The sequence below is a fragment of the Gymnoscopelus braueri genome (assembly GCF_963280865.1).
Source record: "Gymnoscopelus braueri genome assembly, chromosome: 13".
In the NCBI taxonomy this organism is placed as follows: Eukaryota; Metazoa; Chordata; class Actinopteri; order Myctophiformes; family Myctophidae; genus Gymnoscopelus; species Gymnoscopelus braueri.
The window spans coordinates 6465882-6484130 of record NC_137615.1 but is presented as its reverse complement, the minus strand read 5'-3'; the positions used below and the strand labels follow the sequence as shown (position 1 = coordinate 6484130).

Genomic DNA, 18249 nt, shown 5'->3' with positions numbered 1-18249 from the left:
CCTGATCACGACCCACTGGGTTCGACCCGGCGAGCTGCTCAAGAACTGGCACCACCTGCAGAACAACCCCTGCATCAACGCCTAGGGCTGGGGACTGATGACCAGTGGTGGAAAAAGTGCTCAAATTTTTACTTAAGTAAAAGTATCAATACTGCAATGTAGAAGTACTCTGTTATACAAGCAAAAGTCCGGAATTCTAAATGTACTTGAGTAAAAGTACAAAGGTATTGGTATCAAAATGTACTTAAAGTACCAAAAGTAAAACATTTGTACAATATAGTAGTACAATAATAGTACAATATTTGGATCAGAAATGTAGTGGAGTAGAAGTAAAAGAACAAATACCTCAACATTTTACTTAAGTACAGTACTTAAAGGAGGAGTTCACCCAAAAAATTAGTTATTTTCTATCAATTGCACACCCTATGAAGCCTTGAATCCATGGATTATTTTTTGTTTTTGTCACATTCCTAAGCTAATAATTTGATTCCCGTCTCCTACCGGCTAATGTATCCGGTAGGAGACACAAAGTAGATTATTTGTGTCTCCTACCAGAAATACACACGGTCATCAAATTATTGTTTTAGGAATGCCACAAAAACAAAAATAAATCCATGAAGGCTTCATGGGGTGTGTAATTGATAGAAAATAAGATTGTTTTTTGGGGTGAACTCCTCCTTTAAGTAAATGTACTTAGTTACTTTCCACCTCTGGTTACCACAATTATTAAAATTAGATTGTATTATGATTATGATTTTTGCTGGTAAGTTACAGGCGTGGATATGGTGTGTGATATACTTTTCTAAGCTTACCATACAAAATAGTTGTTGTTTAGCTAAAGCAGCACTATGTAACTTTCCTCTTCTAGCCTGGATTTGAACCGGTTTCATTTGCAAGAGTCTTGACCATCAGGTCAAAATTCCTGTCAGATCCTGTGTCTAGGTGAGACATGACCTTTGACACAATCTAAATGTCTCAATAGAAGAGCAGACAAAATACAACCATCCCAATTATATGAGTTATGTTGTATTAACATACTCTACCTTACAGATTGGACACAATTTAAATGTATTCATTTCAAAAAGGTCCCCTCTGGGGCTTTACTATCATTGGCTACAGAGCATGAAAGCAGCCTGTACTGTAACTGCAAGTTGTTCTTGTTCGCTGATGACTCAGCAATCCTGGTTTCGGGCGAGGTCAGAAATGCAAGTTGTGGAAGCTCTCAGTTCTGAAGTCAGTAAAATCCGTACTTGGCTTTCCGGTAACAAACTGTCATCACACCTTGGGTAAGACAGAATCCATTCTTTTTTGGGTCCAAACATTCCCTTAGTAATGTAAATACAAAATTATTTCAAGGTCAGAGTTGACATTATAGTAATCTCAAGCAAAGAAGATGTTACAGCACTCTGTGTATTGTTAGAAGGATGCAGGATTCAGGTAAAGGAGTGTTGCATTAATCCCTAGATTTGTGCAGAAACCAGTTTATTAAGTTCATGGTACAGCAAAGAATAACATGACTGTACATACACGAACATGCGTGCACAATGCACTTGCAACAGCCACGTGCCATGTGAATGGAATTTCTTTCAGAGGTATTTTAACTCCAGTTTGTGTTTATCTACTGTAAATCGCACTGGAATAAGAGCAACTGCTAAATGCCTAAATTGAAATTTGGCTTTTGTATTTTACACAATGTCCTAGTTATTTGTGTTTATGAAATAGCCTTATGGGGGGGGGGGGGGGGGGGGGGGGGGGGGGGCTGGTCACAGTCGCCACGTCGACCAGGCCTAGCCAATCACAGTATGGGTGCGGATAAACAGGTCATGGAATTAAGGCAAATGTATATAAAGATGGTCAGCCATTCCTCCTTTTGTACCTGTTTTTTACCTCTTTTTTGTATTTATGCTTTGTTTTCCCTGTTTAATGTAATATAATATGGTACTCCATTGCCTGCTTGTTTTTATATATACTTTTTGTGCAGACTGCGGAAAATGTGCATCTTTGCTAAATCCGGTATAGTTACATTACATTGATTGCATTATTCATTAATATGTGGTTTCCCGTCAAAATAAACAACTATTATTATTTAATTTTTTTAAAGTTTTGTTTTGAGTTTGGGTAGTTTAGAGAGTTAGAGTTAGAGTTTGAGTCGATCTTCAATGGGTTTTGGTAGGGCATTCCACATTTTGGTGGCAGCATAGCAACAGTGTTGATTTCGTCGACTAAAACTATGACGAAAAATGCCCGTCGACTACCTTTTTTCACTGACGAAAACTAAATAAAAGCTAAGCTATGATGACTAAAACTGAGACTAAATATATTGACAATTTCGTCAACAATTAAAAACTAGACTAAAATGTTAGATAGGGACAAGTGGAGAAGAAGTAATTTATGTGTTTAAGTAATTAGCGCTATGTCGCGCTCTGAAAATAGCAGATCTACAAGCTCGCGACACGTTGTGAGCTTGTAGATTGGCTATTTTCAGCATGCAACCACGTGTAAAATCAGCCATTACGACGCCATCAAGGCACCGCCAAAAAAAAAAACGTTTTAGTCGACTAAACCAACTGTAGATTTAGTCGACTATAATCTTATGATATTTAGTCGACTAAAACTAGACAAAAACTAAAACATTTCAGGTGACTAAAACTAAATTGAATTTATTCAAAAGACTATGATGATAAAAAACGAAATCAAAATGTGCTGTGAAAATCAACACCTTATAGCAGAATGCATTTTGTCTACCAACAGTATACAGTATCTTTCACTGTATTAATGTTATGTTCATACAACAACCACTGAACGTCATAGACGGCTAGACATGTGGATTACATCGAGTTGTCCAGGTTATGTGGGTGACCCAGATATAATAAGCGTTTGATTGATTCTTGAGAGGCGAGGTGTGTGTGTGCGTGTGCGTGTGCGTGTGCGTGTGCGTGTGCGTGTGTGCGTGTGCGGTGCGTGTGCGTGTGTGTGTGTGTGGTCAAAAGCCTTCACCGTGAATTCTGCAGTGATAACTTAACTCCATCTGTTCACTCTCAGTTACAATCCATAATGTTGAATTGACTGTGTATAAAATGCTGTCAAGGACGCGTATGCACTGCATCTGATGGCATGGAATAACGGCAGTGGTGGAAAAAAGTTCTCCGATTGTAACTGCCATAATGGGTTGTAATTTGTTACATTTTTCATTTCTATACGTAATATCATTTATTTGTCCTAAACTTTTGGTTTATCATGTATTTGTAGCACCGGAAGGTCTATTTGTCTTTATCAAGCCGGAACACTTTATAAGGTCTGGTTTCATGCAGATTCACAAGCGTGTTACACTGATACACTTCCGCTCACTAAGGAGCGTATTGTTTGAGCGTGTGCGGGACGGAATAAGGTACTTGTCTTTGCTTTATAAATGTGTACATTTACGTTCCTATCATGCGTCGTCTTTATGTTGATTTGATGTATTTTGTTCCAGTTGTGCGTTGCTGTTGCCGACCATGGATTCGCTCTCTCATTCCCTTTGGTTTATGTGCAGTCAGCGAGGTGTGTTTGTGTTTCAGTCATGTTTTCGTTACATCATGTTGTTTATACTTTAATGTTCCATTATTTATGTGCGTGTATTGTTTATGCTTTGTTTTGTACAGTTTTACGTTGTTGGATTGTTTGCCAGTAAGAGTGCAATAAATCTACCAGTATGAAGAACAACCTGAGTCGTTTATGGACCAAAGGCAGTGATACCGATATTTTACTTAAGTAAAAGTAGCAACAAATACCACAATATAAAAATACTGTTACAAGGTAAAAGGCCTGTGTTCAAATGTTACTAGAGTAAAAGTACAAAAGTATTTGTATAAAAATATATACTTAAAGTACCAAAAGTAAAAGTACAAAAATGCTTGAAAATAGCCGATCTACAAGCTCACAACGCGTCGCCATGCGACGCGTTGTGAGCTTGTACTGTAGATCGGCTATTTTCAAATAGCCTATGTATAAAATAGGGCTAAAGTGATTAATGTGTGTTTTATAATATAATAATTTATATCCGCAAAGGTAAATAGTGAATGTGGTGAATGTATGTTTTATAACAAAAGTAACTAGTAACTAAAGTTTTCAAATAATTTGTAGTGGAGTAAAAGTACAATATTTGCCTCTGAGATGTAGTGGAGTAGAAGTAAAAGTATTGAAAATTGGAAATACTCCGGTAAAGCACAAATAGCTCAAAATTGTACTTAAGTACAGTACTTGAGTAAATGTACTTACCTACTTTACACCACTGAATAATGGTACATACTTTGCATTATACAGTGTGGCTCCTATCCTCTCTCTTCATGTTTTTTCCCATATCTTGGATTCTTGCCCTTTTTTAGGGGGACGACGACGACAATATTATCTTCCATTATGTGAGTGTGGTGACCTAGATATTCAGGGCTGTAAACACACAGTTATAACCCTGGCTTTTTGGGGTTGTTGATGTTTTTTTCTTTGTAGGTTTTTGTTGTGAAAGGAACAGCAAAACCCTGCATGTGCCAAAACACACACACACACTCTCTCTCTCTCTCTCTCTCATCTCTCTCTCTTCTCTCTCTCTCTCTCTCTCTCTCTCTCTCTCTTCTCTCTCTCTCTCTCTCTCTCTCTCTCTCTCTCTCTCTCTCTCTCTCTCTCTCTCTCTCTCTCTCTCTCTCTCTCTCTCTCTCTCTCTCTCTCTCTCTCTCTCTCTCTCTCTCTCTCTCTCCCTCCTCCCCCCCCCCCCCCCCCCCTCCTGCACCAACCTTTTTGTGATTTATCTGCTGGCACTTTTTGGCTTTGAAGATTTGTTTTTGGGGGTGGAGGGGATGGGGGGGGGGTGTAGATGAACAATACATGTTAAAATCCAAGGTGAAACAGCAGTCTCAGCCAGCTAGCTGCCTCTCTCTCTAGATGGATGCTCTGAACTGTGTATACTCCTAGTCAAGTGTGATTAGTTTGATGTTACTCACAAAGCTACGATTTAATGAACAAAAGGTTATTTTAAAGGTGCATCAACCAATTTTAGTGTTTGAAAATAACACATCAACATGAACCCTACGTATTACACAACGTATACAAAGTAAACCTTTACACTGATAGTGCTGCCAAATTAATGTATGGATAAAAAAACAATGATTACTATCAAAATATAGAGCTTTTTTACACTTCAGAAGAAACATAGAAAAGTAAAAGAAATCCCTTATCTGCCACCACTCTGCAATAGTTTCACTATCTGCCGTATGAGGAGTATTCAGGGCTTAAGTGGTCAACTTGTTTGACAATCACAAGAGTGTGTGTGTGTGTGTGTGTGTGTGTGTGTGTGTGTGTGTGTGTGTGTGTGTGTGTGTGTGTGGTGTGTGTGTGTGTGTGTGTGTGTGGTGTTGTGTGTGTGAATCCGCCGTTCCTTTCACCGGGGGCCGAATACGCCGTTCCTTTCACCGGGTGAAACAACACAGTTTCACACCATTGGGATTGCATTACGGGAACACACACATTGTTACATTTTATGGGTTTATTTCGTCATAGCGCTAACATATGGTGAAGTATTGTGGTGCAGGTCATTGCAACAACCAACGATCTTGTGAAAAATGAAAAACGGGAAACGATAAAACGCAAAATATTCTAAACTTTCCGTGATTCTGCCAATAATCATATTGTTTGAGACACGTCCGAGTTTTTTGCCGGGTCAACAAAGGAATCCCCTATTCACTCATACTGGGACATGACGTATGTGTAGGCAGAGGAATGATCAAGTAGGGCGTTTATTTACAAAAAAACACAAAAGGTAGAATATGGACGATATAGTTATATATCAACGATATATAACAGTGGTGTAAAGTAACTAAGTACATTTACTCAAGTACTGTACTTAAGTAGAATTTTGAGATATTTGTACTTTACTTGAGTATTTCCAATTTCCAATACTTTTACCTCTACTCCACTACATCTCAGAGGCAAATATTGTACTTTTACTCCACTACAATTATTTGAAAACTTTAGTTACTAGTTACTTTTGTTATAAAACATACATTCACCACATTCACCACTTTAACCTTATTTTATACAGAGGCTATTTGAAAATAGCCGATCTACAAGCTCACATCGCGTCGCATCGCGACGCATTGTGAGCTTGTAGATCTGCTATTTTCAAACATTTTAGTACTTTTACTTTTGGTACTTAAAGTACATTTTGATGCCAACACTTTTGTACTTTTACTCAAGTAATGTTTTTATTCTGGACTTTTACTTGTAACGGAGTATTTCTACAGTATATTGCAGTATTGATACTTTTACTTAAGTAAATCATTTTTTCCACCACTGAATAGTACGTGTGGTCTCACTATACTCTTCCATTGAGACGTGTGCTTTGAAATCACGTTCAAAGCACAGAGAGACTAATTTGTAAGTCGTTGCTTCTCTCAGGTTGAAGTTGTAGACGAGCAGGGGTCGGTAGAAACGTTCACATCCGTCTCCCTGCTGTTCAAAATCCATGCTGTGCTCACAGGATGGGATGCGTATCGTTCCCGTCGGGGGCAGAAACCTCTCATTTCCATATTCTTGTATGTTTCTTTTCCCCCGTAAATTAACACCCTAGATCATAACTACAGCGTCACACAAAAGCACCAAAAGTCGCAGATCCGATCAACGCGCTCGTAGATCTGCTACTTTTGACGGTTTTGAATTTGAATTCCTGAAAAAGTAGAAGGTAAGAGGTTTCCACCCGACAGAGACGATGTATATGATTAATCACTATATATATATATTGGACATTATTTGCACAAGCCTTTGACATTACCGAGGCAGCAGCCATCAGCCCACTCACTCCTGTTACTTCACATGAATTCACAGATGTTTACATGTTGGCCCCAGGCTGTTAACCCATTCAGACCGGGAACGAATCCGTGTCATTTTCAGATTTATTTGGCTATTATAATTTTTTTGCAGATATACAAGCACCAAGTGCAGCGCTATGAGCTTGTATATCTGCTATTTTTGAAATTTTTTCTTAAGCGAACATTTGTAACTCAAATCTTTGCTCTTGGGGGATTCTACAAATGTCTTCTAAATCCTAACAGTTTTCTGAAAAATGTATGTTGCTTTAATATCAGTGGTTCTCAAACCTTTTTCATGTCAAGGGCCCCCAAAATGTGATATATTTGGCCCCGGAGCCCTATCTCATCTCGCATAGATCTGAGTTAAAAATGTTAGCTTCAAAAAATATTTGCACACATTTTCGCGATAAAAAAAGAATAGCAGATATACCAGCTCATGAGCTTGTATATCTGCTATTATTTGAATAGCCAAAGAAATCTGAAAATGACACACAATCATGCGTTCCCGGATTGAATGGATTAATATAAATGTGTTTTTGTGTGCGTGTGCATGTGTGTGTGTGTGTGTGTGTGCGTGTGTGTGTGCGGCGTGCACATTTGTAAATAATTAGCATGAAATCACTGCTCGTTCTCTGCACGGCTCGCAGCCATAACATGCAGAACACATGAACTTACAAATCATATACAGGGATTGAATTATGTATTTTTTTCATTTATTAATATTTTTTTCCCTGGAAAAAGGCTTGAGCATTATTTTGGTTGCGTTGGGCAGAAACATGTGAAATGTAAATGAAGGAAGTGCCGTGGTCCTCCAGAGGGAGGAAATGGCTCGGCAGATTATTCAACGTGTTCAAGGCGGCGGGAGGAATAAGCGAAGCGAAGGGCGAATACATCTACATCATCATCATCATCATCATCATCAAACTCCTTGACCTTCTCTCCTGCTTTCACTCAGACGATGAAGATCTGATCATTCCTAAGATTATTATGAGTGTTTTAAATCACTGTGGAAAGTGTTGGACTTTGTGCTACATTTAGACAATTTCCATTTTCCGATACTTCATACAGTACTACTACTCCACCACATCTCAGAGGCAAATGTACTATTTATTTTTTTTACTCCACTACATGATCTATAGATCGATAGATAGATAGATCGATAGATCTCTTTATTTCAGTGTCATGCACCAAAAGTGCACTCTACTTCAAACATATAGAACATTCTGTCTTTTTTCCCAAGCCTTACACACAAAATCTGCCAAAAAAGAAAATACCTTTCCTAAAACACTCATTCAATAATCATCTAACCAAAAGAACACAAATAGATGACATTTTACAAACTAATAAATGTCTTAATGTCTACAATTACGGTACTATTGGAAAATAGTAGATCTAAAGTCATCTACCTGCTTGAATGTAACTCATGTAGTGCAATTCATCTCACTGATGATGATGAAAATAATAATGATAATGTTGATAATGTTGATAATGTTGATAATGTTGATAATGATTATAATAATTATTTAGAAAATGTTTAAACTGGCAAAAACCTTGCAGATCTTCAAGCTCACAATTAATCTCATCACGGTGCGTTGTGAGCTTGGTTTTCGCTATCACGTACGACTAAAGAGGGAGAGAGAGAGAGAGAGAGAGAGACAGAGAGAGAGAGAGAGAGAGAGAGAGAGAGAGAGGGGTCATATTCCAGGACCATGGACAGCAACACAGTGGGCTTGGATGGACTTAGTGCTTGATGACAGCATGTTATTATGTGTGTGTGTGTGTGTGTGTGTGTGTGTGTGTGTGTGTGTGTGTGTGTGTGTGTGTGTGTGTGTGTGTGTGTGTGTGTGTGTGTGTGTGTGTGTGTGTGTGTGTGTGTGTGTGTGTGTGTGCGTGCGTGCATGTGTGCATGCGTGCGTGCGTGCGTCTCAAAGCACACACTGTGAATTCCACCATTTTCATCTAGACAGTTATTAGAGTAATTATCAGGGTAATTTTCCACAATCTGTATACCTGCACAATTTGATGCTTTATCTGCTGCAATAACATAGACATTATTCCTACTTTTAACCCATTAAGACCGGGAAAGCATCTCTGTGTAATTTCAGTTTTTTGGCTACATATGGTCTCTGTCAGGTGGAAACCATGTCCAAAACTGTTACATTTCAGGATTCAAATTCAAACATAGCAAAAGTAGCAGCTCTACAAGTTCTAAACGCGTCGCTTCGCAATACTTTTGTGTGACGCTGCCTGTATGATCAACCAGTGTTGATTTTGTCGACTAAAACGACAACCTCTTTTTCACTGGCGAAAACGAAATAACAACTAAGCTATGATGACTGAAACTAAGACTCCATATGTTTCGATTTCGTCAACAAATAAAAACTAGACTAAAATGTTAGTGGAGGAGAGATCCAGTAGAACAAAAGACAAGTCATTTTATGTTTGGTTGTGCTCGGGTGTCGCGCTCTGAAAATAGCCGATCTACAAGCTCACAACGCGTTGTGAGCTTGTAGATCTGCTATTTTCAGCATGTAGCCAAGTGCCATTATGACGCCATCAACGCACCGCCAAGATACATTTTAATCGACTTAATCAACTGTGGATTTAGTCGACTATAATCTTATGATATTTAGTCGACTAAAACTAGACTAACGGTAAAACATTTCAGATGACTAAAATATGACTAAAACTACATTTCAGTCAAAAGAATATGACAAACTGAATAAAAATGTGCTGTCAAAATCAACACTATGATCAAGTAAAGGGTCAATTTACGAAAAAAAAAGAAACGGAGCGTCTTTTTTTCAAAAACATTTTAGGATTTTAACGATTTTTAGAATTGGCCTCAGGTCTTAATGGGTTAAAAGTTATTACAAAAAACATCAAGCAGATGTGAGTCATCCAGGTCTTATGCGTTGGCATTAGTAACGTGTACTTTCTGCCACATTGCTCGCTGATGCGATCAGTACGAGACAATTACACCGACCGGTGCATAACATGAGTCATAGAATTGCCATCATTTAAACATTTTCAGTGAATTTCACTGTTAATTAAACGCTTGACGTATTCGTGCTGCAATCATGTCTATGAATACCCCCGTGTGTCGACGCACGCCTTCGGCAAACCCGTGACGTGCGATGTTACCTTTTCGACCTGTTCTCTTGTTTAAAACACTCACATTTTATACGAACAAAAGTGAAACGTGAAAGCCGCAGCACAAAGATGTGTCTCTCAAAACCCTATATAACCCATTAAGACCGGGAACGCATCTGTGTCATTTTAGATTTCTTTGGCTATTCAAAAACAGCAGATCTACATGCTCATAGTGCGGCACCGAGTGCCGCACTATGAGCTTGTAGATCTGCTATTTGTCTTTAAATCGTGAACATTTTTGCAAATCTTTACAAAATATTTAGCTGCCGATCCCCATCAAAATGTGTTGTTCCAGGGACCCCCCCCCAGAAGCAAATATTTGAGTTACAAATGTTCGCTTTAAAAAAATATGTATTCACATTTTCCACGATAAAAAAATAAAAAATAAAAAATGCAGATCTACAAGCTCATAGCGTGGCACTTTGAATAGCCAAAGACATCTAAAAAATGACACAGATGCGTTTCCCGGATTGAATGGGATAAAGGAGCCCCTGTCAAAAGACATTAGCCCTACAGAGCAACGCGATTGCATTGGACAGAGAGAGAGAATGTAAGCCTTTTATCCAGATATCAATGTGTGACGAAGCTGAGGCTGAGGCTGGCAGGTTAGTTATCTCTTCAGCAGGATGCTGCTTATTGTGTGGCTGATCGATACTTGGCCACAAGCATCAGCCTGTTCACTGTCTTTCACTGCAGGTGGAAAAGAAAAAACTGCACTTTTCATGTACCTGTCTAATATGTCTATAGAGTGGTTTCCGTCATTTCCGAACTAAGCCACCCGTGCTGTATTGTGTAACATACTTAAAGGAGCATTTCACCCCTGGAAGAACTTACAGTCACTCAATGTTAATAATATTTGTAGTAGATAACAGTAGCAAAATTTGAAATTTGCACCCTATGGCCAGAAAAATATAGAAGTGTGTGTGTTTGACTGGACTGCTGCATTACTACAATGACCATAATGCTTTGGGGGCACTGCCCTTCCTTGTGGGGAGGGGAGGCTGCGTGGGGGTGTGGTCTACATTGTAGTCAGGAAATAAGGTGAGATAAAGAGACTATGAGTCAAATGACTCATAGTCTCTGAGGATATGGATACAAATAAAAAAATACAGATAAAACACAAAAAACACACCAGGATCAAGTCTATGGGTCCTAGACCTAGATACAAATAGGGGTTTGATGCAAAATCGGCGAAATGTCCCTTTAACGGGTATTGGATTTGTTTTTTTTTCTCCATACGTTTCAGATGAGGCTCTCAGTCAGAGCCTAATGATTTGGGAGCCTGATCAGGAGGTGGTACTGACCCAGAACTCAGAAATGTTCTAGAAAATATAGCCAATCTTCAAGCTCAACACAAGCTCACAATACTGTGATCTCACTGCCTACTTTGAATTTTGGATGTTTAAAAGAAAATGTACTTTGTTCTTTTGATTACTTTTTTAAAGCATTTCAGGGGGGGGCCCAGCAGAATGTGTTAATATATTCTAGTGTCACAATCATTTTAACAACTTTTGTTAACCATATTTGATACTTTGACTTTTAAAAAATATCAGATATACAAGGTCATAGCGCTATGGGCCATTTTTTAAAAGCCGCGAACATTTGTGCAAATCTTTGAATATATTATGTATTTTTGAAGCGTTTTTATTTTACTCAAATCTTTGCTTCTGGAGGTCCCTGGAACAAGATATTTGTGAGATGTGGGGGGGTAGGTGGGGGGGGGGGGTCCGTAGCCAAATACATAATCATATTTGTCCTTGACATGAAAAAGGTTTGAGAACTCACTGACCTGACGTATAAACACCACACCTGCAGCGCGTTGGTATATAGTTTCCTGAAGGGTAAAACGGCTGAACTTGGTGTATACACGACACAACACTATCCATCTAGTGGTGATTAGAGCCGCTGACCGTGTGCTTGTTTATCATAATGACCAGGGATGTGACGGTCGGTCACACCGCGGCTTGTTTGTCCGCTCTTGTCTTTGCCATTAGCGCTTCTGTTCCACTTAACAAGGCCTGGCCATGAGGGGATTCTCCATTGGCCCGCACGCACGCACGCACGCACGCACGCACGCTTGTGTGTACGGCTATTTGTATGCCGTTATCAACTCTTGAACGCACACGCACACACACACACACACACACACACACACACACACACACGCTGTAGTCGCAAACTTAACCCATTAAGACCAGGGAACGCATGTGTCATTTTGAGATTTCTTTGGCTATTCAAAAATAGCAGATATACAAGCTCATAGCGCGGCACCGAGTGCCGCGCTATGAGCTTGTAGATCGGCTATTTTTGAAAAGTCGTGACAATGTGTGCAAATCTTTGCTTCTTGGGGGGGTGTCGTCCCTGGAACAAAATATTTTTACAAACGTTCGCTTTGAAAAATATATATTCAAAGATTTGCAAAAATGTTCATGACACTCGGTGCCGCGCTATGAGCTTGTATATCTGCTATTTTTGAATAGCCAAAGAAATCTAAAATGACACAGATGCGTTCCCGGATATAATTGGTTAAATGAGAAAGAAAAGTGCTTCTCCCCCTCACACATGCGTGAATGAAAGCACACACACACACACACACACACACACACACACACACACACACACACACACACACACACACACACACACACACACACACACACACACACACACACACACACACACACACACACACACACACACACACACACACACACACACACCTTCCTCCCATAACCACTCAGTGATTTATTGCACCCCATAGAGTCCCTGTGGGCCCCAGGGGGGGCGGTGTGTTTGGGCACCTAGTTTACAGGGTTATGGACCAGCTCCCTGAAGGCAGATCTGTTCGCCTCGCACGCTGCCACACGACCCACGACCCCCCCCCCCCCCCCCCCACCACACACACACACACACACACCCGCCACGACGAGAACTCAGTGAGATAGTGTGTGTTCCCTACTGTGTCTCCACGCTCATTTATCTATCTCGCCGCTTGTCTGCCTAACTGCATACTTGTCTGTCTGACTGTCTGCTTGCTTGCATGTCTGTCTGTCTGTCTGCCTCCATGCTTTCCTGTGTGTGTGCCTGCCTGTCTGCCCTCCTGCCTCCCTGTCTCCCTGTCTGTCTGTCTGTATGTCTGCCTGCCTCCGTCCCGGTCTGTCTTCCTCCCTGTCCGTCTTTCTGCCTCGCCGTCTGCCCTCCTGCCTCCCTGTCTTCCTCCCTGTCTGTCTGCCTCCCAACCTGTCTTCCTGCCTCCGTGTTCCCGTCTCCCTCCCTGCCTGTCCTCCCTGCCTCACTGTGAATTGTCCAAATTAGGGGATAAATTAATTTAGCCAGAGTGAATCACACAGCATTTGTATGCATGTGTATATATATATATATATATATATATATATAGCGCTCCTTTACTGCCTGTTTGGAGCTCTGCCTGTGTTTCAAAAAGATACCGGCGAATCCCTGCCAAGCAGGAGGGAGGTCTGAACAACTTTTATCCATTCAGAGAGAGAGAGAGAGAGAGAGAGAAGAGAGAGAGAGAGAGAGAGAGAGAGAGAGAGCGAGAGGCGAGAGGAGAGAGAGAGAGAGAGAGAGAGAGAGAGAGAGAGAGGTCATAAAGAAGTCAATGCGATGCTTCGTAAAGAATGATAATGAGGGAAAGAGTAACATATGTCAACGGCTGACTGGATATATGAGCCCTTGGCAGCAGATTGACGAGCTCAAATAAAGGGCATGGAAGAGGTATATGTTTGTGCCATAAACTTCACAGGCCGCTTGGGTTGTGACGTCGTGGGGAAGCTGCTTCTCACCGGCGTATCTGGGCTTACAGCTCAGGCACGAGAGGAGGAAGGGCAAGAGGATGGCGGGTGAAAAGTTGGAACATTAAATGTTGGCACTATAAGACTGGCATAAGGGAAGAGAGCTATAGCTGATACGATGGAAAGAAGGAAGGTAGATATACTGTAGACTAGGCCTGACCTCCATTAGTCGAATAGTCGACTACTCGATTGAGGGAGTCTGAGTAGACTGACAATCTCTTAGTCGAATAATATAAAAAATGAATAATAATCTTTTAATTTGTTGCATTACTCGACTGAGAGATTGGCCTAATTTGTCATATTGATTAATAGTTTGAAAAAATAGGATATACATTGTGATTTATTGGGAGAAACCAGCTAGTAATCGGACATTAAGCACCCCTACAACCCAAATGGAATGTTCCTCTATCGGATAACATCTTTTTTGCATGATTCGACAGATTTCCAGTCGAATTAGACTGATTCGACTGGAAATCTCAGTAGAGTCATGCAAAAAAAAGAGGGAAAAAAAGTTTGATTTTTTTTTAAAATATTTTTTGTTGTTGTTACATTAGTCGACTATTAGTCGACTATAGGCAACATTTGGTCGATCAAAGCCGACTATAGAAATCCTTAGTCGGGGACAGGCCTACTGTAGACTGTGCATCCAAGAGACCAGATGGGAATGGAGCAAGGCCAGGTCTATAGAAAGCAAGAGAGGCGAGGTTGAGATGGTCTGGACCAGTCCAGAGCCTTGTATTAGAGAATTGCTGCAGAAAACACGGTGGTTCATGTAAACTCGAAATGGTGACAAACGCTCATAGACTCCAGTGCATTCCGTAAACTTCCGGTTCAGGGCTTTTTTGTCAATATTCGGCAAGAAGAAGAAGCAGCAGCCCTTTGTCTAAAGTACCAGTATACTGTACAACCATATAGATCCGTAGTTCTCAAAGTGGGGTCCTGCAGTGGGTTCCAAATGGACCCTTACAGGTCTGTAACTCTGAGAGAGTACAAATGATTTGTACACTCTCAGAGTTGTGGGGGTCCTCGCAATTCAAAAGTTTGAGAACACACTGATATAGAGGCTATGCGCTATGACATCATCGTACCCGGAAGTTATGCGGGAAAGCCTACTGAGTGGCAAAAAAAAACTACTTTCTGGCACTGTGACAGTCCATACATCCAAACAGAAAAGTCCATTCTGATTGTATTAAACGACATTAAACTCACCAACATGGCAGCTGTGTGGAAAGCTTGAATTATCCTCTTTCAATCTGCAAAGTTTTTGTTTCATAAAAGTCCACCGTAGAGACATGTTATGAGCTACTTTGTGTCAATAAATTCCGTGCAGGTGATTATTTTAAGTGTCAGAGTTTGGAAGCGCTCGTTTTCAATAACGCAACTTCCTGCCTTCCTAAACTATCTGAGTACTAAAATGTTTGAAAATAGCAGATCTACAAGCTCACAACGCGTCGCGATGCGACGCGTTGTGAGCTTGTAGATCTGCTATTTTCAAATAGCCTATGTATAAAATAGGGCTATAGTGGTTATTGTTTGTTTTAGAATGTAATACATTATATCTGCAAAGTATCTAGTAACTAAAGTTTTCAAATAATTGTAGTGGAGTAAAAGTACAATATTTGCCTCTGAGATGTAGTGGAGTAGAAGTAACAGTACTGGAAATTGGAAATACTCAAGTAAAGTATAAATACCTCAAAATTGTACTTAAGTAAATGTACTTAGTTACTTTCCACCACTGCTGTCTAGTATCCCAGCCTGATCTCACACAACACGGTGAAATAGCACGGATTGAAAATTACGTACACAGACGACTAGAAAACCAGAGAAGCCGTGCATAGGAGCCGCGAGATCCCACGGTGAAATAACACGGGTTGCAACGCGGAAGCAGAGCAGTCCCCCACAACATGATACACCCTGCGTATGTCATTGATTTTTGTTTGGCAAAAAGCAGTTGCAATGAACTTAAATCAATGGTAAACAAGCCAAACAAACGTTCCAGATTTAAGTACATAGAATCTGTCTGTGTTTTGTGTCAGTGTGTGTGTGTGTGTGTGTGTGTGTGTGTGTTACGCGCAGGGTTGTGTCTTAAGTCTTGATTGCATGTTTAGGTAATGGAGTGTATGTGAGGACATCATCATGAAGGAGGCTGCAGAAGACATAATGTTTATGAGCCTTCAGTCATTAAGAGTTAGTGGCGTCAGCGCACTGCCCGCGCACACACACACACACACACACACACACACACACACACACACACACACACACACACACACACACACACACACACACACACACACACACACACACACACACACACACACAGTGGCTTGCAGCCAGTTTCCCTGTGTGGTAATTTAGTCAGGCAGATGTGTCCAGAATGGATAATGATAGCACTCATCTAGTCTCTTTCTTGAGTAAACCTACACAAGTAGCTGGCATCAAAATATACAGTACAATAAGTACAAGTACTCATGATGCAGAATGTCCCTGAAATCATTTTGTTTTACATTTTTCTAAAATAGTCAATCAACAAACTCACATAGCTTGTAGATTGGCTAATTTTGAAAAGGGAAAGCGTAAAATCGGCCTTAATAGTATGCTAATGTGAGACAGATGTGTTGAGAAATGATAATGATGAGGCACTGATCTGGTCCGTTGTGCCATCTGCACAGTGTTCCCACAGTGGATGAAAGTAATTAAGTAGCCCACATTTACTCAAATATCATATTCTTTCAATGCTTTAAACTAGTACATCTCAGAGCCAATATATTGTAGGCTACTGTTTTACTTCACTGCAATGACTTGACCGTGTTAGTTACTAGTAATTTTGTAGGTTTAAATTATTAATACAAAACATGCATTTACCCTCTAGATGTTTAATGTTGTCAGTTGTTCCTCTCCTCTCCTCTCCTCTCCTCTCCTCTCCTCTCCTCTCACTTTTAAATTTGAGCTAAAAAGCGTTATTTTACACTTTGGCTTTTCAAAAAATAGCAGATCTACAAGCTCATAGCGCTGTGAGCTTGTAGATCTGCTATTTTTGAAAAAAAAATGAAAATGTGTGCAAATCTTTGAATATATACAGTATATTCTTTAAAGAACATTTTGCTTCTGGGGGTCCCTGGAACAAAATATTTTGAGATGGGGGTCGGCAGCCAAATACATATAATGTTGGGGGTCCTTGACATGAAAATGTTTGAGCACCACTGATATAGAAACATATTTTTTCCAGAATACTGTTTGGATTTAGAAGACATTTGTAGAATCGGCTTCAGGTCTTAATGGGGCTAGACTAATTAATTAAGAAAATAAAATGTTCTAAACTATCTATCTAAACAATTTATCATCAGGTTCTTTCTATTGCCATTTCCATAGGGAATCACTATATGAAAGCAAGGTGTAAATCAGTTTATAAGTGTATTAAAAGTGACCATGCAGTGAGCCATGGATGTCCAGTCCAGCAGTGTAAAACCCATAGTGAGGCCCAGCGGTATTGATTTAGTGTTGGGGTGCAGGCTGCTGGCCCCAAGCCCTGAATTCATTCTCCAGCGCGGTCCCCGTGTCCCCGAGCCCCCAGTGCAGGGCGCTCCTTCATCACCTATTGATGGGGGGAGACGCTTAAAATACAACCAGCCTGAGGACCGTAAAAACTCAGACCGAAAAATACCTTTCCGTGCAGAGTACAGACACACAGAAAAATACCTTTCCGTGGTGCAGAGTACAGACACACAGAAAAATACCTTTCCGTGGTGCAGAGTACAGACACACAGAAAAATACCTTTCCGTGCAGAGTACAGACACACAGAAAAATACCTTTCCGTGGTGCAGAGTACAGACACACAGAAAAATACCTTTCCGTGCAGAGTACAGACACACAGAAAAATACCTTTCCGTGGTGCAGAGTACAGACACAGAAAAATACCACACAGACACACACACACAAAAGATACAGGGCGCACCACATAAATGTGTGCACTCTCCCCTCAAAACACTACACCACGCACACATGCACACACACACACGCATTTAATAACATGCTGTCATCAAGCACTAAGTCCATCCAAGCCCACTGTGTTGCTGTCCATGTTCCTGGAATATTACCTCTCCCTCTCTTTCCCTCTCTCTCTCTCTCTTTCTCTCTCTGTTTCCCCCCCCCTCTCTCTCTCTCTCTCTCACACACACACACACACACACACACACACACACACACACACACACACACACACACACACACACACACACACACACACACACACACACACACACACACACACACACACACACACACACACACACACACACACACACACACATAATACAAAATGAATGTCAGACGATCTAATGCTTGGATGCATATTTTATAGACATGATGCAAATTCAACCGATTTTTAATTTTATTTTCAGTTGACGCATTTAGAGCTGAAATTATTAGGTCCCTCGCCGTGTTTGCC

General features: G+C 40.5%; 1 protein-coding gene across 1 annotated transcript in view; it reads left to right on the top strand.

Moving 5' to 3' along the window:
• LOC308099369 (beta-1,3-galactosyltransferase 2-like) overlaps positions 1-85 on the top strand; it is a gene marked incomplete at both ends in the record, with an annotated part of 19049 nt that extends 18964 nt beyond the window's left edge. The window contains one exon of the mRNA XM_080448113.1: positions 1-85. This exon is cut by the window's left edge and continues 761 nt beyond it. Coding sequence (XP_080304239.1) covers positions 1-85 — 85 coding nt within the window.
• Positions 86-18249: the final 18164 nt, after the last annotated feature.